General features: G+C 49.8%; 1 protein-coding gene across 13 annotated transcripts in view; it reads left to right on the plus strand.

Annotated features, from left to right (window-relative positions):
- The window catches only part of Plekha7 (pleckstrin homology domain containing A7), a 189,368-nt gene that overhangs the window by 148,821 nt on the left and 21,193 nt on the right, over positions 1-19,354 (plus strand). For 7 of the 13 annotated variants that reach the window (XR_009585475.1, XM_060366977.1, XM_060366978.1 and 4 more), the window contains 5 exons: positions 5,101-5,623; positions 5,948-6,034; positions 6,558-6,677; positions 8,772-8,825; positions 16,428-16,508. Coding sequence is in view for 12 of the 13 variants with exons in the window: in XM_060366977.1 (XP_060222960.1) it covers positions 5,101-5,623; positions 5,948-6,034; positions 6,558-6,677; positions 8,772-8,825; positions 16,428-16,508 (865 nt within the window). In the remaining variant the exon portion in view is untranslated. The remainder of the gene's footprint in view (positions 1-5,100; positions 5,624-5,947; positions 6,035-6,557; positions 6,678-8,771; positions 8,826-16,427; positions 16,509-19,354) is intronic. The other 6 variants (XM_060366982.1, XM_021647380.2, XM_060366986.1 and 3 more) reach the window with 3 other exon arrangements.

A 19,354-nucleotide genomic window follows, 5' to 3' on the forward strand; every position in this document is an offset into this window, starting at 1 on the left:
AAGGAGCCACTTGACCAGTGACGCCTGGCCAGTGAGAACCTTCTGTGGGAAAAAGAACTTGCCAAAAGTCAGACAACTGAGATTCTAACTTGATGAAATGTCTCCATAGGCCTTTCTGACAGCCCACAGACCTCCCTTACCCTACCACACACGATGGCTTGGCCTGAAGGAGGCACAGGGGTGGCAGGGAGGGGTGAGAGACAAGTGTCCCTGAGGGCTGATGGTGCTGGCGTTGGTCAGGATGTATGTGAGTGAGGTGGAGCCATGCTTACTTAAAGGGCGGGGTCATCTGTCTGTAAAGAGTAGGTCACTGGCCTTGGAAGCCACTGCAGAGCCCAGTGGTGGAAGCCGATCTTAGTGGGATCAGAGGCGAGTCATGGTGGTCAGCCCTGAAGTGAGTTCCAGAAGCAGAGTGTAGATAGGAATGCACTTCAGTCCCCAAGGTTGCACCCCAGCTTAAAGGGGCTGCGTCCAGTAGTCCTTAAAGATTTGTGTGGCTAGACCCCTTGGCACATGTCTGTAATCACCAGAGGGTGGCTGAAAATTCTAGTCCAGTCTGTTACACACACAAACACAAACTCATACACACTCACCTATATGTCTTATGATAATTTCCTATACTAAATGGCAAAAGGACCTGGCTGCCTAATGAAGGAACTTCCTCCGTTTTCCATTTGAGAATACAGTAAGATGATGCTGACCTCATTGTCACTGGACACAGCACGCGGTGGTTTGGGGAGGAAGACTGTTTAGAATGCTTTGGTCCCCACTGAGGAACTGTTTCTCACTTACCTCTATCGTTTGACTCTGTTGGAATGGGGTTAGCAAGAGTCTCACATACCCTTAGAGTCCGAGCATGTTCTGAGAGCATGTTTTGGAAATTCTATAGCCCTCCCTCTCCACCCACACCCAGTCTTTAAGGTGAAGTGTACTTATAAAATAGTAGGGTGGAGCCAGAGATTAGAAGCTGACTTGAGGGAACACAATAGGAAACGAAAGGCCCGGGTGATTGGTGTGGAAGCTCGGGTGAGGAATTTCTGCAGCGAACATGAGTGGTCACAGAAGTTAGTCTTATGCTTCCACACGGACTGTATCTGGAACCTCTTTCTCAGGATATCCAGTTTAACTTTTCTGTTCTTAGAGCCACAGGTTCCTGATAGCCGACTGCATAAGGCCAGGTTGGACACGTATCTTTTGTCAGAGGAGAGCAGGAGAGCACCCACGTGCTCCTGGGACCTGTCATGGCCCTCTCTCCATCAGCCAGTTAATTATTATAGTTGGGCTGCAGGAGCCAGTGGCCACCATTATACTAATATCTGAGGTCCCCCCCAGATGGGGAAAGCATGGACTGTGGATGGGCCCAGGATTCGGGGCACTGCCTGGGAATGGAAGTGGGTGTTAAAAGTGGGGGTTGGGGGCTGGGAGAGGCTGGGGGGTTCCTGGCTGTGCTGTGTATAGGCTATAGAGATAGACAGAAGGAGCTTGGCGGGACATACTTTGCATACTTCAAGTTTTGCTTCAGGCAGAATGAACAATGGCTTCAAAGCCCTGGCCTTCAGGGGAAGCTCCATTCCTGGTTTCTGCTCCAGCCACCATCTCTAAAGATTTGGGGGCTGCAGCACTTCAGACACAGGCTTTGGGAAAATGAAAAATCTCTGCCACCTAGCGGCAAGAAGGCACATTTGCATGCTGGACAGGTTTTGGGTGAAGAGATCTTAAAATTACCTCAGCTGAATGAAAAGAACCTATTAGAGGGAAGCTACCATATCTGATGGCACCTATTTCTAGTCTTCACAGCAGTCTAGTCAGAGGGTCTTATTGTCCACCTTGTACATGAAGGGAAGGGAGACTTGGAGAGAAAAGACAGACCTGAGCTCAGATAGTTACAAGTGATTTAATAGGCCATTAAAATATCATTTTTCAACCTCAGTGGCCTGTTTAAACAGGGTGAATGCACTCTGCCCAGAAGTGATTATTCATAGGTCTAGTGGGGCCGAGGAGTCTATGTTTTAAAACTATATTTTAGATAGGGTCTTGATCCCAGACTGGCTTCTAGTCTGTTTACACTGTGCTGGGATTTGAACCCAGGGCTTTGTGCATGCTGGGCAGTAACTCTTAGCAACTGAACTCTCTCCCTAGCCCTGTGTTTAAGACTTTAAAGATTTATTTTATTTTATGTGTATGACTGTTCTGCCTGTATGTGTTCCGTGTGTTCCTGCTGTCTGCAGAAGTCAGAAAAAAGAGGTAGAGTTCCTGGAACTCTATCCTGGAGTTACAGTGGTTGTGAGCCGCCATGTGGGTGTGAGAATTGAACCCAGGTCCTTTGCAAGAGCAGCCAGTGCTGAGGCATCTCTTTAGCTTTTACTTTTAGCCAAAAGTAATAAATATGGTGCTAGAGAGAGAGATGGCAGTTGGCCAGAGCGTTTCCTGTGCAGGCGCGAGAACCCGAGTTCAGGTCTCCAGCACCCACATAAAAGCCAGGTATTTCGCCCGTGCCAGGCAGCCCCAGGGGTAGGGGGCAGGGGGCAGGCTCATGGGTCTAGGCACTCACTGGCCAGATAGCTTAGCCAGAACACGAAGTTCTAGGCCAGTGAGAGACACTTTCTCAAGGGAACAGGCAGAAAGTGTTAGAGCAGGGTACTTGATGGCCTTCTCTGGCCTACACACACACATAACATGGGTATGCACATTCCAACACATTTGTACACACACGCATACACATACATCTGAAAAGGTAATAATTATATATTGATGGAGTAGATGGGACATTTTGGCATATGCATACATTGTGAAGTTGTTGAAACAAGCTAATTAATACTCATCACCTCACCCACACGCCCTTTTTGTGTGCGACCGTGGTGAGAGTAACCAGCCTCTCCTGTGGGCAGCTTTGAGGTATATATTATTACTAACTGTGGTCGCCGTGCTGTACAGTGAGGCTCTGATACCCGCCCACTTGGTCCAGCTGAAACCTTGCACGTGCTGACCAACATCTCCTCCCTCTTTATTTCTGCCATGTCCAGGTCTGCATCCCACATAGAAGTGAGAATGTTCAAGTGGGTTCAAGTCAGGATTTGAATTCAGGCTTCTGTAAACCCGGAGCCTATTCTCTATACAATGCCACACTACCTTGCAGATTAGACTAAAAAGACAACAAAAAATGAATGTGTATGTGGGGGGGGGGACCAGGCACATGGCAGATATATGGGTGTCGGCAATGCACACACAGCAGTCAGAAGACAATTTTTGAGAGTCAGTTCTCTCCTGCCACTGTGGGTTCTGTGGATTTACTTTGGATTGTCAGGCCTGTTTGGCAAGCACTTTTAGCTACTAAGCCATCTCACTGGCCATAAACTTTAACAGCTTTTTAAATTTGTGTTATGAATATTTTGCCGGCACGTATGTCTGTGCATCACCGTGCATGCCCGGTGCTCATGGAAGTCAGAGGAGAGAGTTAGATCTCCTAGAACCAGACTTACAGCTAGTTCTGAGCCATTTGTGGCTGCTGCGAATTGAACCCGGATCCTCTGGAAAAGCAGCAAATAGTCTCACTGCTGAGCATCTCTCCAACCCTAGACTATTTTTAGACAAGGTTTCCTGTATCCTTGGATGGCCTAGAACCTACTATGTAGCTGAGGATGATCTTGAACTTCTGTTCCTCTCCTACCTCTGCCTCCCTATTGTTGGGATTATAGGTCGTGTTTGCCACCACACCTCACTTGGGTTTTAATCTGTAAAAAAAAAAAAAAATTCCATATTCTGTCCCTTGTTGACTTTTTTTCTTCTGTCTCAGGAAATAGAATAACTGGTGGTAGGGCCTTTTAGTTATGTCTGCTTCTTGACAGGCTGGTTGTTGCATCAGGACTGTCTTAGGCCATGGAATGTGAGACAGATTTTTGTTCTTTAAGACTGTTCAGCTTGGCTGGGGAACAGATGTCACGGAAATATGAAAAGTCATGTCAGCTCAGGACCTTGGAAAAGTTGCACCCTGAAACAACAGTTAAATGCAGGCTGTGGCCCCGTGGGAGAAATGTGGGCCATTGTCCCGGAGAATGAGCAAGATTTGGATAAATAGAGCTTGGGGAGCATGGATATAGAGAGAAGAAGTGAAGTGTAATGAAGACCAGAGGAAGCAGATGCTGGTGAAGAGCTCTCAGCCATGGAGGATGCGTTTTCCCTTACTGACCTCATTAGTTCTCAGAATCCCTGGATGAGGCAGCAATACTACCTCACATACAGGTAGGGAAACTGAGGCTCAGAGCCATCAGTAAGCCTCCCATGGTCACATAACCAGTGTATGATAGAGTTCAGATTCAAATCCAAGCAGGCTGCACCCTACTTTTGCTTTTTGCACAGTGAGAAGTTCCTGAAGTGGGGTGCTCCCTGGTGGACAACAAATGCAGGGTGCTCATAGGGCTGGGCAGTGAGGGTGTTCTTCCATCACTTGCACTAGGCCATTGACCCTGGGCCACTCACCTGCCCTAGCCTGGTCTCAGCCCTGGAAGGAGCACCAAGAAAACAGCAGCGCCTCAGGGTAGGCTGTAGTCAGAAATTAGAAAGCCGTGAGTACCAGGCCAAGAATTTAAAGGGAGCTGAGGAGGCTTTGGGCACACTGGAGTGATCAGATTAGATGATCAAGTACAAGAATCATATTAGGAGGCTCTCAGGGTTGTCTGGAGGAGGGAAAGAACCTGTCTGGGTTAGAAGGGTAGTAAAAAAAATATCCCCTCCCCCCATTCCAGCCATTTTCTTTGTGAGGTTCGAGGGTTGGTGCTAGGCTCTCAGGCAGAAGGGGGTCCTCTCACCCTCAGAACTGGGAGGCCATCCCAGACCCACACCCTTTGCTTGTCATTGGCAGCTGGTAAGAGGAGAGGCAATTTAATCACACCCCACCAGGAGTGATGGGCAGGGGATCCCCATAGTGCTCCATTGGGGTTGAGAAAACTGCCTCTTGGGGCTTCTGCAGTGAGAAGCCCTGGGTGTCTGGTTCAGTCACTCTTTGGGGGTCCTCATAGTCCCCCCCCCCAGCAAGATGACCTTGTGGGCTTCCTTAGCTGTGCTGCCTTTTGCGATGGCCTGACCTGTATCTCTCTTTCTCAGCTTGCCCTTAGATCAGACCCTTCCTCGCCAGGGTGCCAGCCAGCCCCTGTCCTTCCCGGAACACTACCAGACCCTTCCCAAGAACACTAGACATCCTTCTGGGAGCTCTTCGCCCCCTCCCCGGAACCTGCCCAGCGATTACAAGTACGCACAGGACCGAGCCAGCCACCTGAAGATGTCCAGTGAGGAGCGCCGGGCCCACAGAGATGGCACCGTATGGCAGCTGTATGAGTGGCAGCAGAGGCAGCAGTTCCGCCATGGCAGCCCCACAGCACCCATTGGAGCTGGCTCTCCAGAGTTCACTGAGCAGGGCCGCAGCCGAAGCCTGCTGGAGGTGCCCCGCTCCATCTCCGTGCCTCCATCTCCTTCCGACATTCCTCCTCCGGGGCCTCCCAGGCCCTTCCCACCCCGGCGGCCACATACACCAGCAGAAAGGGTAACAGTGAAGCCACTCGACCAGAGGAGGAGTGTGGACATCTCTCTGGGGGGGTCTCCTAGGAAGGCCCGGGGCCATGCAATCAAGGTGAGGCCTGGGAACTTGTGCTGGGTGGCTGGGGTCCGGCATTGAGAGATAGGGTCACTCAGTAGATTCCTGGCAGCCTACAAGGCCGGAAAAGGTGTTGTTGTTCAGTCAGGTCGCTTGTCTATCATGACCCAGCTGAGGTTTAACTCTCCAGGGACCTTTCAATTTGCTGTGCTTTACCCAGTGAGGAAGGTGGTGTGTCCATTTTGGAGACCAGGCTCCTACAGCTCAGATAGGTAGATGGGCACCTGGTGGCAGGCCGGGCAGTGAGTGGCTGAGGTCTCCTTGCCTGGTCTCAGTCTGGCTTCTCCTCTCCTGTTACAGAACTCCTCTCATGTGGACCGGCGTTCCATGCCTTCCATGGGCTACATGACCCACACGGTCAGCGCTCCCAGCTTACATGGAAAATCGGTAGGCGGCCCCTCCCTTCCCTCTCCAGATGATCGACACGCTGTAGCATACAAAACCCTATCCCGCAGTATTTCGTCCGTCAGAGCCAAGCAATTCCAGCCCAAGGGCAGCTTTCAACCCCGTGTTGGTGGTGAGGAGACAGGCCCAGTGGCCCCCTCAGGGTCTGTAGCAAGCCCTCCAAAGGTTGAGGAAAGTGGAGTGGACTGCTGGGCTGGTCCTCTCTTTAGATTTTGCCAGAAGTATATTCCAGCTACCTGCTCTCTCCTTTAGCACCTCTTCCCTGGCCTTCACTGTGATTGGTTAACGCTCCCTTCAAAGCACTTAGCCTTCCGGGTGAAGCTGAGCTGGTGGCTTCCGAGAGAACAGCTTCTTGTGCCCTAGACTGGCGGTGCCTTTATTTGCCCTAGTGACAGAGCCAGTGCTTTGTCACATCAGTGTTGTCCTGGCACGGGGTGAAGAGTGTAATTACAGCGGTGTGCCTCGCGGTGGCTGACTCCCTCCCGGTGTGTCTACACGCCCGCAGCTAGAAGACCTTTCGCTGCTGCTCACCCGGCTGCAGCGGCACCAGTCCAAGCTGGCCAGCGTGCGAAATTTCGCCGTGGGCCAGTTACTACACCACTACTTGACCTTTCCCGCCTGCCAGGTCAGCGCCGGTGGGCCCTCCTGGGCCCAGGCAGGGATGGCCTGCCGCCCGTGTTCCCCCACGCTGCGCTCTGGTCCGTCCTGCTGGCTGGCTCTCTCCCTCTTCCCTTGCCTGTTTGCTTCTGGGTGCTCTAGCCAGTGACTGTGAGCAGTGGGGGAGTGCCTCCCCGCTGGTGCAGCGGAGTTGCAGCATGGGGCGGGACGGACCTGAACCCCGCTTCTTGGGCTGTGCAGAGTGATTGGCAGGCTGGTGCGTGGTCGTCTTGTCTCAGAGCTGTGCCCTGTCGGCCTTGTCACTCGTTGAAGACACATGTGGGTCAGCCTGGAGGGAGATGTAGGGCACCCCCGCTTGCAGACCAGCCTTCAGCTCTTGTCCCGTTTAGCCTTGTGGGAACCTGCGTAGGTTAGGTGGGGTGGAGTTATCCTCATAGGACAAAGAGGATCCTGAATGTCTCACCAAGAGCTTGTAGGCTGAAGGCAGAGTCCCAGTTCTACTGGGACTAGAATTTTAACTAGTATCAGGGCCTTGGCTTGGCATCCAGGCTTCCTGAGACTGCCCAGGGAGTTACTCTCATGGGCTCCTGGAGCAGCCAAAGGAGCCTGCAAACTTCAGCTGCAGTGGTTCAGCCACATAAGCTTGGTCCCTCCATACAGCACAAGCCAGGCAGAGGACAGATTGGGGTGCTGGGATTGTCACCTTCCTTCCCTGACCCCTTTCGCACGACCTGAAGGATTAGGAAATGTAATTAGAAAAATGAGTATAAAAGAGGACATGTTAGAAAAAAAGTTGTGAGACTGAGTAGATGGTCAGTGGTTGAAGAGTTTGCCCTGAAAGGATCGGAAGCCCTGTAAAGGCGGAGTGGATGCGGCTGCCCTCCTGTGGGCCCAGCCCCAGAGCAAGCTGGCTGTTAAGACTAGCTGTGTCAGTGAGCTCTGGGCGATTGAGAGACCCGACCTTATAAGTAGAGTGGAATAGCAATGGATTGCTCACACAGATGTATGTGCCGCACACGCAAAAACATGCATGCACCATGCACGCCACACACAGACACCCCCCCAAAAAAGGAGGGGGTAGTCATAATCGTGAATTTGATTTTAAATAACATTCTCCAGCTGTATTTTCTCCTGTTCATCCACCTAACCATCTTGTTCAAAATGTGGAGGGACATTGACTTGGCAAAGTGGCTCAGGAAAGGAGGCAGTATAGCAAAAGAAATAAGCCTTTGCAAGCCATAGCATCCCTTAAAGACAGGGCTTCCGTGCTCAAGGCTCTGTGAACTTCTCATGTGTGTGTAGGGAGCTATCCATCTCCCCTTCCCTGGCTTGCTCAGCTGGCTGCCCTCGGTCCACTGAGAACACGGTGTCCGGACCATTCTGAAGCTCTTGCAACTCTTCTACCCCAGTTAGCTTCTGTGATCTGCCAAACGGCAGTATGACTTGTGGGGAGCCTTATTTTCAATAATTACACTGAAGAGCTTGATAGACCATGGGAGACACCACAGACAGTCGGGACTCCTACACTAGCTCCTGATATGGCAAAAAGCACAAAGTTTCCAGAAAACTGTCAGCAGCTGCTACTTATCGTCCTGGAGCCTAAAGTCATCTGGGACCTAATTCCTCACCCAGGTCATCTCTCTCTGCCTTTTCCAGTCATCCATCCACATCACTTGGGGTCTTGTTACGTCATGCATGTGAGACAGCCCAGTCCAAAGGTCTGATGCTAAGAGCTGGAGCAGTAGTGTCAATGGGATCCTAGCTTTGAGTGTGGCAAGTGCTTTTCCAGGCAGAGTTCCGGGCTCGGCCTCAGGATTCCAGTGTCTTCCTCATCTGCCCTTCTGCCTGAACCATCTTGTTGGGTCCTCCCCATCACATCACAATGAGTGCAGAGATAAGCTGGCTTCCCCCACTGTGACCCACAAGCTCTGCCATGCTGACAGAGGCTTCTGTGCTTCCTTCGTGGCCTGCAGTGTTGGTCTGCCGTGGTCCTGTGTCTCCAGAGTTGCATAATGTGAATGACCTTATTTCGGAGAGCCCAGATTATTTAAATCCTAGTGCTTGTAATTGTTTTGTTTTTTTCTCTCTGCTTCCTTGGAAGGCTGATGACACCTACCTCCAGCTGAAGAAGGACCTGGAGTACCTGGATCTAAAGGTGGGTGGTGGGGCTGGAGAGATTGCTTAATGGTTGCACAGGACCCAGGTTCAGGCCCAACACCCACCTCAGACAGTTCACTGCCACCTATTACTCCATTCTAGAGCTTCTGATTCCCTTAGACCTCCACAGGGACTCCCATGCACCCGGGGCACATAACCTCACACAGGCACACACTCCTCCTAAATAAAGGTAATAAACCTTTAAAGGTGAGTGGCATCAGGATACCACCTTCCGTAGACACTCATCTTTCCGAAAGTATTACCTACTGGAGCCCAGCACTACTGCTCCCGACCCTAAGTAAAAACTCTTATCTGAATCAGGAGAACTTGACTGCTTGTGGTCTAACTTTTGTGGAGTTCCTTGTGAGCCCTGTTGTGGGGCTTAGAGATTCAGGGTCATGATTTTGATCTCTTCCTTCCCTTGGTTAAAGCCAGAGGTTCCTGGGGAGTAGCCGTTGGCTTTGTCAGAGCCTCTGCTGCTGGTAGGAGTGTGTTTGGGTCACAGGGAGTGGCTGGTATGTATTTTCTGCCACAGATGGCTTGGTGGGTCCTTTGGGTTTGTTGATGAGGGAGCAAGTTCCACATAGAGTCATGGGTCCTGGGTGCCTAGCAGTAGCCTGTCCCTTTAGAGCTGAGCACCAGGTGTCTGTAGGTACTTACAGCTCAAGTTCTTTCTCGGTCTTCACAGCAGATGAAAGGGCCCAAAGAAAGCTGCTGCTGACTTGTCGCAAGCCTGCAAGCTCCCTCTGGGGACAGCCAGCCCCGCGCTGGAGGTGTGAGACTGTAGGACCCAAGGAGGGAGGAGGTTGTCATGTCTGTACTACACTGTGGGCCTGGCTGGAGACATTTCTGATGCGGGGATCTTCTCCCAGCCCCTTCGGGCTCAGTGGCAAATACTAGATCAAAGGCGGCAGGCGGGGGTTTCCCCATGCCGACAGCTCACCAAAGCCTTTGGTGAGCCTCCTAGGTCACTTATGCATCTGTTAAGCACTTGCTGTATGCCCAGCTCTGCAGTAGACAAGGGCAGATGCAAAAGAAAAACTGAGGCCCTAGTCTTAAATTTTCAAATAGTGTGGATTAGGGAAAGAAAATATCCCCAAATGATAGTGCATACGGTGACCATACAAAGATCTATTTGGCTCACTTCTGAGCTGGAGTCATGAGCCATGAAAAAGGCTTCTGAGGGAGCATGTGAACAGAGCTTTGAGGGAATCATGGCTCAGAGGAGTTGTGATGAAGTAGGTGGGGACAGGACCAGAGTAAGTCAATCAGAGCCGGAGTGCAGTCAGTGTGAGATCAGAGCTGTGCAGCCAGGTGGAAACAAACTGCATCGACTCCTGTTCTGTCAAGGCCTTAGGAAGGGAGACGTTAAAGGAGGGGAAACTGAGGCAGAAGGCTTCAGAGCAAGAGCTCCTGTTTGTCCTGACTCCAACAGAAGCTGAGCAGTGATGGCCCATGTAGTGTGTTTTACCTTACCACATTAGCTTGCACAGTAGCCGTATAAGGGGGGGAAGGCCTTTCTCAAGGCCACACTGGAGACAGCCATTTGAGTGCAGCACTTACTCTAAAGCTCACATTCATGTTGCTACGTGCCTTATAACATCTCATTTGTGCTGCTGTGGTCTCAAAGGCCTTAAACTTTTTGGGGAGCCTAGCTTGGGTTAGGATGGCAGGAAATGGATTTAATGGGCTGGGGGCAAGCTGCATTGTAGGGCTGCTTTCTTAGCTAGGAGCTGTGTCACCCAAGGAGGCAATCTGGATGCTGACATTGTCATGAGAACAGCTGGGCTGGAAGCCAGATTCTCATTACTAAGCTCTTCTCAGGGAACTAGTCCCCAGATGAACCTCTCCTGTGGTGGGAGAGGCTTGGCTCTCCAGCTGCCCATGTGAGGAAAAAAGACAGGCTATGTGCGGAGTATTGATCCGAAAATCCAGGGGGTTACCGTGGCTTTCATCAGAGAGCAGGGACCTACCTGCTCTGCCATGTGCGGACCCAGCTGGATATAGGATTCTTAGAGGAGAGGCCCACTGCAGGATCCAGAATCCAGGGTTGAGGGCCGGCCTGCAGATGGTTATGTTTATAGACGTTCAAGGCCTTCTAAGTGTAAAAATGTTACTCCAGTTTCCAGCCCCAGAGGGTTAAACACATGTCACTGCTCTGCCTACCTTGAGATGCTGATGTCCCTTCACCATTGAATTTGGTTCCCTTCTTCCCCAGCATCTCTGTGGAACAAGGGAGGGTTTCCATAGTGGTGAGTGTGCCAGTGAGAAGATTCGCTGCACAGCTGCAGTGCAGGGACAGGGAGTTAGGGACAGTTTGGGAGGAGTAGAGACAGGCTGTAAAGCTCTGGGGTGTCAAGGTGTGTTTTCTGTGGCTCTAAGGAGGGTTAAGCTACAGGCAGACGGTAGAAATGCTCTTCTGAAAGGCCCTTCTCTATGGTCATGAATGTCTTCTCACAAGGCCATGTGGATTAGAACTCCAAGACCTATTGGTCCGTGGATCCTATGACTTGCTGGGCAGAATGTCCTTGAAATGAGGGGAATGTACTACAGGTAGAGACAGCACAAGAAGAGGTTCGCACATCTAGGAAAGTGGATGCACTTGAGTGAGCCCTGGAGACCACCCTGGGCATGGGAGACAAGCTCTGCCCCTCTAGGATCAACTTCCTCTCTCTGTGGTGCCGTGGATTGAACCTCCAGCCTCGTGCATGGTAGGGCAAGCGTACTACCACTGAGCCATATTCAACTATGTCACCAAATTTCTTTTTACTTTTTGTTTGAAGACAAGGTCTTACTATTAATAAATTCCCAGGCTAGCATTGAATTCCCTTTGTAGCCCAGGCTGGCTTTAAACTTGCACCAGCCCCTCAGGCAGCTGGCATAACTGGCCTGTACCACCACCAAGGTCTAGTTGGTGTGTGTGTGTGTGTGTGTTTTGCTAGGAGTGCAAACAGGCGTTCTACCACTGCTATGTCCACAGCCCTATAATGAGCTTCTCTAGAGAATATTCCCCAGGACAATCTGATCTGCTGATCCCCTCACTCTGCTGTGTTGACTTAGGTTCTTTCATGTTCTTGCCTCAAGAGCCAAGGGCCCAGAGCCTATCCAGGGCCTCTGGTCAGCTGATACTCAAGTTTCCAGAGTTTGAGTGGTGATTTCTCCCTAGCACCTTGTACAAGTTTTCCTTCCTCGGGTGAATAGCGCTGCAGTGGGCGATCAAGAGCAAACACCTCCAAGCAGACGCTCCTAGCCAGTGTGTTTTGGGTAGTGCTTGCTTCTCTGCTTTCTCTTGGTGATGCCAGGGTAGAAAGGACTGAGCAGTGAGGAAGCTTCTATTCTGCAGTGTCTGCACTTGCCTCACTTGTGCTTTTTAGTTCTTGCAGTAACTCTGAGTAATAGGAGTAACTCTCCTTAGCCTGTTAACCAAGAACCCATGTCTTAGACAGGGTGAGGGGGTTCTGCACAGTTCCATGGCTGAAACTGACTTCACTGAGTTTGTCGCCTTTGGGCTATTTCCATCATGGCAATTCTGCTCCCCTGAACCTGCACTCTATTGACTGGCTTAAAAGAGTGGCTGTGATGGGGTTGCTGTTGTCCATAGCATTTTAAATAATTATTATTTTAGATAGAGTCTCACTGAGTGGCCCAGGCTGGTCTAAAATACCTGGGCTCAAGTGACACTCCTGCACTGTGTGCCTAAGCTCCTGGCTGAGTTATTTTTGTGCAGCTGTGAAGTGCGTTCAGGTGAGGTTGAACAGCGTATCTTTGGCTGCTTGGGTGCTGTCTTTGTAGATACAGAAGGCTGCATTCAACCCCAGGGGGTCTCTTGTCTCTGAGGAGCGTGCCATTGTTGGCTTCACATCTGTAGCACTGTGGGCTTTGACATTTTGAGCCTGAGATCAGGGCTTGTCCATTTCCAAAGTCAGCTTCTGGGTCAGTATTTTGGGTTGTTATCTGGGGCGTAAGCTATTTCTGGAACACCTAGGAACTTGATTTTAAAAATATAGATCTGAGGCAGGTATGACGATACTCACTTGTGGTCCCAGCTTCTTGGGGTCACTGAGAGAGGAGGATCATTTGAGCCTATAAATTAGAGGCCAGCCCACAGAACATAATGACCTCCTCCCTTTAATTTTTTTTTCTTTTAAGCTGGGCATGGTGGCTCATTTCTTGGGTCCCAGCACTGAGAGGCAAAAGTGGATGAATCTCTGTGGGCTTGAGGCCAGCCTGGTGTACATAGTGGTTCTAGGACAACCACCAAAGCTTCCCAGAGAGACTCCATCTTAAAGAACAGACAAACTTCAAAGCCTGGCATGCTGCATACCTTTAGTCCTAGCACTCAGTAAGGCAGAGGCAGAAGGATTGCTTCAAGTTCAAAGCCAACCTGGACTATATAGTTCCAGGCCAGCCAAGGACGCATATACCCTGACTCAAAAATAAAATTCAGATGCAGGGTTTGGAGGTAAAGCAGGTAAAGGAACTTGCTACCAAGCCTCATGACCTCAATCTGATCCCCAGAACCCATGTAGTAGAAGCAGAGAACCAAGTCGGCAAGTTGACCTCTGACCTCTACACATGCTCTATAGGTTGTTCACACAGAGAAATAAGTAAATATGTTTTTTAAGGCAAATCTGGAGGTCTCAGCTGGGTGTGGTGGTATTTGCCTTTAGTTCCAGCAGTGTAGGAGGCAGAGGCAGGAGGATTGCTATGAGTTCGAGGCCAACCTGGTCTACAAAGTGAGTCCAGGACAACCAAGGCTACACAGAGAAACCCTGTCTCAAAAAAAATTTTTTTTGGAGGTCTCTACTGAGTTAGTACTCTTGTGCCCAGAATCCTGGGCTCAAGTCATGCTCTGGCATGACTCTTATGCACTAAAATTTTGAGGTCTGCCATTCAGGAACAGAGATTACTAACCCCATCCCTGAACTAAACCACTGGGGAACTTTTAAAATGCTTGTTTCAGTCAGGGTTTTTATTGCCCTTATAAAGGAAAACATTTCACTGGGGCTGGCTTACAGTTCAGAGGTTTAGTCCATCATCGTCAAGGCAGGAAACACGGCAGGCAGACATGGTGCTGGAGAAGGGCTGAGAGTTCTATACCTTGAAGTGAAGGCAGCAACTGGGCATGACTTTGAACATCTGAGTCCTCAAAGCCTGGCCCCCTTTCTCCAACATGGCTGCACCTCCGACTAGTCTTTTCATTCAAATCACCACAATGTCTATCAATACTTGAGTCCTAGGCTTAGAAACTCTGGCTTAATAATATATTCAAGCATTACTCTTTAAGAATCAGAGCAGTATACCACAGGCAAACCAAGGAGACCAACACCAGAAGGCCTGCTAATGCTCCCATGCCCGCCCATTCCTTCAGATGATTCATGGCTGCAGCAATCCATGTTGATAATCCTGTGGCTAGTCCTGTGTCCACTCTGGTAGAATTTACTGTGACAATGGCCACTCTCAGCTGCTCCATCGTAGTATCGAATTCTCCAGTCCAATTACCTAAAATATAGCTAGACAATTGTTTAGACAGATTTGCAGCACAGGAAAAATTCTCATGTTGTATGTTAGTGACACAAAGTCCAGCATACTTTCATTGACAGCCAGGTTGAGCGATGTGCCATATTTGCCTGTGGTATATATGCAAGATTAGAGTCTCACAACAGTGTGATGCAGCCATGATCATTCAGGCCTTTACAGCCATTGAAGCAGGACATTCTCCCCAAGCATGGTTGGATACCATAAAAAGCTAAAATGATACGCTCAGGATGCCAGGCTAAGCACTGCACTCAGGGTCAGCCGCTTTGGACCCAGAGAAGAGCATGTCTGATTGCATGCGGGTTGATGCCCCAGGTCCCGCCTCTGAGAAAAAGGTATCGGACGGGTCTGATGCTCTTTGGGTGGATGACACCTAAATGAACATCTGTACAAAGTCCCAATTTATTTCCAGTATCAGAGATCAGACCTCTACTCTTGCCTGATGCGTCTAAAACAAAAAAGGGGAACTGTAGAGAGCTGCGGAATGCTATGCCTTAAAGATGGAGCTGGTTTCTGCCTTCCACCTTCCCGATGGTGAGTGCTCTCTGTCACGAACAACTCCACATTTGGCTAAGGCTGAGGATCTGGCTTGCTTCCATGTATGTGGACCTATCTGCATTGCCCACGTGGCACACCTGGGTTGGCTACCCAGAGGTTATTTAAACTGTGGGCTGGCTTTCCCCAGGGTCCGAGGATTGTTCAATGTTCCTGAATAAACTGCATTAAAAAAAAAAAAAAGAATCAGAGCAGTAAAGTGATTGATTGAATGAGTGAATGAATGAATGAAGGAAGGAAGGAAGGAAGAAAAAAAGAATCAGACCAAACAACAACTCCTTGGGTCTTTTTAAAATACAGCAAGGGTTGAGAAATACTGCCTCGACATGGTTGTTCTGTACATTTTTGTTTTTGTTTTGAGAACAGGTCTCACCTATCCCAGGTTGTTCTTGGATGCTCAGCGGGCTTGGACTTGTATCTTCCTCTGTCTCCTGACTGGGGTTGTAGGAACATCTGTGTCCAGTTTGTGTGGCACAGGACAGAGCCCAGGGCTTTGTGAATACTAGACAAGCACTGAACCAGCTGAGGTACACCTCCCTCAGAAGTGCTAGTTCTCAGGCGTGGTTCCCAGCCGGCCACAGCAGCATCACCTGGGAATCTGTTAGGAACGCAACAGACCTGCTCCAGAGAACCTCTGGGTGGAGCCCGGGGTGTCCAGGTGATTCTGCATGCTGAAGTTGGAGAGCCAGAGTAGAAATCCTGATGCCAAGCCAGCTGTAAAACATATGTCTAGTATCCATGAGGCCCTGGGTTCCATTTCCAACCCTGTAATAAAAAATAAAACTTCTGTTGGCCTGGGATCTAGCCACCTGGAGGGTAGAGGCAGTATTTTCCTCTTCTCTTTGCATTTCTTTAATGTGTCTATGTGCATGTGGAGGTATGTACATTATGTTAGGGCATCCGTATGGAGGTTGGAAGACAACCTTCAGGAGCTGGTTCTCTCCTTCCACCATCGGGGTCCTGGGGATTAAGCTCAGGTCCTCAGGCTCGGTGGCAGCCTGGCCGACTATTTCCAACACAAACTGTAAGCATTTGGGACCATCGCTTAGGCCTGAACATTTAGCTGCACCACCAGTGTAGAGGTGAAGTCTGAGGACTTTCTATGGAAAATAATTGTTAGAAATGAGGTGAATGCATGGCGTCACTCTAAACCAAGCATCCAGGCGCTACAGAAGGTGGTAAAGGGGGCAGGAAGAAGCAGATCTTTTCTGTCAGACGTCCGTCCCCTCACCTTCAGCAGCAGAACCAGGAGAGAAGGAAGTGAGCCGAGAAGTGGCCCTTGTGCACAGTCAGCCCACACAGCCCCCAAAGCAAGCAAAGCTGATTAGGCCTATTCTTTAGAGGCAGTCCCTGGCTGGGAGGTCCCATCACCAAGGCTCGTCTTGACTGTCTGCACACCTCATCTTTGAGGTCCCCCTTCGCCAGCCCCCAGACTCTGGCTGCTTCAAGTGTTGTTGGATGTCTCACCTGTTACGTTTTGTTGTATTTGCCTTTCTGTTTGGAACAGATTAAAAATAATGAACCTTTGATCAACGTGCTTTACAAAGTGCTGAAGAAGTCAGCACGGGGCTGTCGGCCCGGGAGAAGCGTAAGATGATCGGATCCGTGTCTCCAGGCGGGGCCATTCCATTGCTTCTGGCTCAGAGCCAGCACCATCACTTGCTTAAGCAGTTGCTCTCCTGACCGCCCCACGCTTCCTGCAAGTCATTTCGGTTGATTTTCTTTAACCCAAAGCTCTCTTCAGCATTGTGGCCAACGCATTGGGCTGAGCCGCTCATCTGTGGTGTCCTGTGACTCCATCTTTTGTGTTGCAGAGGGTTGGGGAGCTTGCCTGGCTTGCCACCAGCTTGTGTTGTGTCTCCATCCTCACTTGTCTGCCTCCACATAGACAGGACCGAGCATGAGTTTCTTGGGAGGGAATAGCAGTTCCTAACCACTTTAGAGAAGCTTTAGACCCCACTGCCTCTGCCGTTCCTGAGGCAGGATGTTGACATGCAGGTCCCAGTCTGGAACTGGACAGCCACCGTGTCTCCTTTGCAACGTAGCCAGCTCTCAGAGCCTTCCGAAGGAGGCCACAGACTGGGGGGAGGTGTTAAGCCCTGACGTAGTAGAGGAGAAGTGGGAGGGCCCAGGAGCCCTGAGACTCTTCTCATGTAGAGATTCGTAAGATGAATGAGGACCTGAAATTTTTTAGTTTTCTGGTGACAGATACTGGGGGCATTTGATGATGTTTAAAGTGGATAAACATACTGTTACCACAGAGCACAAATTTAAAAGGGGAAACTTAGCTGCCATATACTACCTGTGGTTGTAACTGATCATCAGAACATCCTTTCTCAAGAACAGAGCTAAGCTGAAGGACCTCTGAACTATATTAGGCTTTTAGGAAGCAGGTACCCCGTGGTCTGTGACCTTTACTCCATTTGAAGCCAAACCAGGGCAGTGTGATTTTGACATGCTCATGAACTCACTCAGCTAACATTCTCCAGATCTCCTCCGTGTGCTGAGTCCTGGCTAGGCTTCAAGGAGAGAGAGAAAATACATCTTAGTCTCCACGTGACCTCTAATGTGGTTAATATGTCTGTGGAGGAGAACTGAGCGAGCATCATTGTAATCTGACACTCTAAGCACCATAGCAGTGACAGGCACCCTGTGTGAGAAGGACACCCTGAAGGGCACCAGACCCACTCAAAAGGAAGAAAGGCAAGCACTTTGAATCCTATAAACCACACATTAAAGAGGACAAGAGAGGCCTGTTTCTTAGAAAAGAGAGAACACAGATATCCCGAGAGAGAGAAAGAGAGAGAAGAAACAAAAGCTTGGATCCAGAGTCACCGAGAACAGCAGCAAAGGGCACACTTCGGAGGGATGCCACCAGAAAGCCTAATTTAGATTTCTCTTTCTCGAAATGCCTTTGTGTGTAGACACCTCATTTCTCTCCTGATGGTGCTAAATAAATGAGGCATTGCTCAGTTAGATTCTCTGCCTTATTTAAGCATCAGAGACATCCTAAAAAGCTTCAGGGGAAAAGGGGGAAGAGTTTGCTGGGGGAAATCCCCAGAGTGCACCTCAATTTGAAAGTGATTTCTAGCTGATTAATGAGCCAAGCCCAGCTTCTTCAGAAAAGAGACCTATTCACAGCCCTCCCCTTGGACTGCCACAGGGCTCAAGTTTGTACACATGCTGTGCCACAGACCCCAAGAAATGCTTGCTGAGTGCTTTCCCTTACTCTAGGCCCCATATCCAGGCTTTACCACAAAATAAACAAGGCCAGGATCCCTGCCTTCTCCTATGTGGCCCAACAGAATCAGCCCTGAGCTTAAAGCAAGAAGTCATCTGATGAGGGCAGAGAGAGAGCTCGGCGGTTAAAAGCACTGCCTCTTCTTCCAGAAGACCCGGGTTCCATTCCCAGCACCCACATGGCAACCCCAAAGTGCCTGTAACTCCAATTACACGAGATCCAACACCCTCTTCTGGCCTCCATCAGTACGTAGACCCATGCATATTGTACACAGACACACATGCAGGCAAAACACGCATACATATCAAATGAACTTATTTTTTTAAGTCATTTTGATAATGGCCTGGACTTACTGAGGTAGGGTCTTGGACAGTTGGTCACGTGGATATGGTTACTCTGAATGGAATGACTGCCAACACATTTTGGCTTCTGATTCATACTGGCAAACTTCTTGGGCCTTCCAGATGAAGTGGGGAGAAAAACAGGCTATCCATCCAACAACTCTCTCTGTTCATCCTGGGGCCCTCCGTCTATCACATACACACTACCTGCCTCTTCGATGGTTACCCTGTCCTCCATGTCCACTGGTCAGAGCTGCAAAACACAACAGAGATAGAATCTCTGACTTGAGATGCCTTAAATCTGACTTTGTCTTGGTCATGAGAGCCCATGTCTTAATAGCCTGTGGCAGGAAGGTGCTTGGGTAAATGTAATCATGGGATAGAGAGTTGGAATCAGTTTCTTGGGCCTCAGTCAGCAGGAAGGCAGAAAGCTGCCTGCTTAGAGTTGACTGAGGATGTGAAATTCAACATTCCACTGGCTTGGAAGTGTGGGTGACCTTTGTTCATTGCTTTGTTGAGATGGAGGTAGGTTGTAGCTCACACGGAGTACAGCCGAACCTGGTTGTCCAGGTGTGAATTTCAGAACACTGGCAGGAACTGAGATGGGTCCCTTTCTCCCTTTGGTTGGATCTTTTAGTAATGTAGGGTGAGCAGTGCTGGCCTTGTCCACAGGGTACGGGGATTCTCGGAGATCTGAAACAAACAGGCTGGGCAGCAGCTGGTAGACCTGTGTTTGTTCCTAGGTGTAGCAGCAGGCCTCTTACGAATGGCAAACCTCCAGAGACTTACAAAAAATGTGTCATGCTCATGTGGGGCAAACTGATGGCCCTGTAGCTTGAGTACCTGCATTTT

The sequence above is a fragment of the Meriones unguiculatus genome, chromosome 14 (assembly GCF_030254825.1).
Source record: "Meriones unguiculatus strain TT.TT164.6M chromosome 14, Bangor_MerUng_6.1, whole genome shotgun sequence".
Taxonomy (NCBI): Eukaryota; Metazoa; Chordata; class Mammalia; order Rodentia; family Muridae; genus Meriones; species Meriones unguiculatus.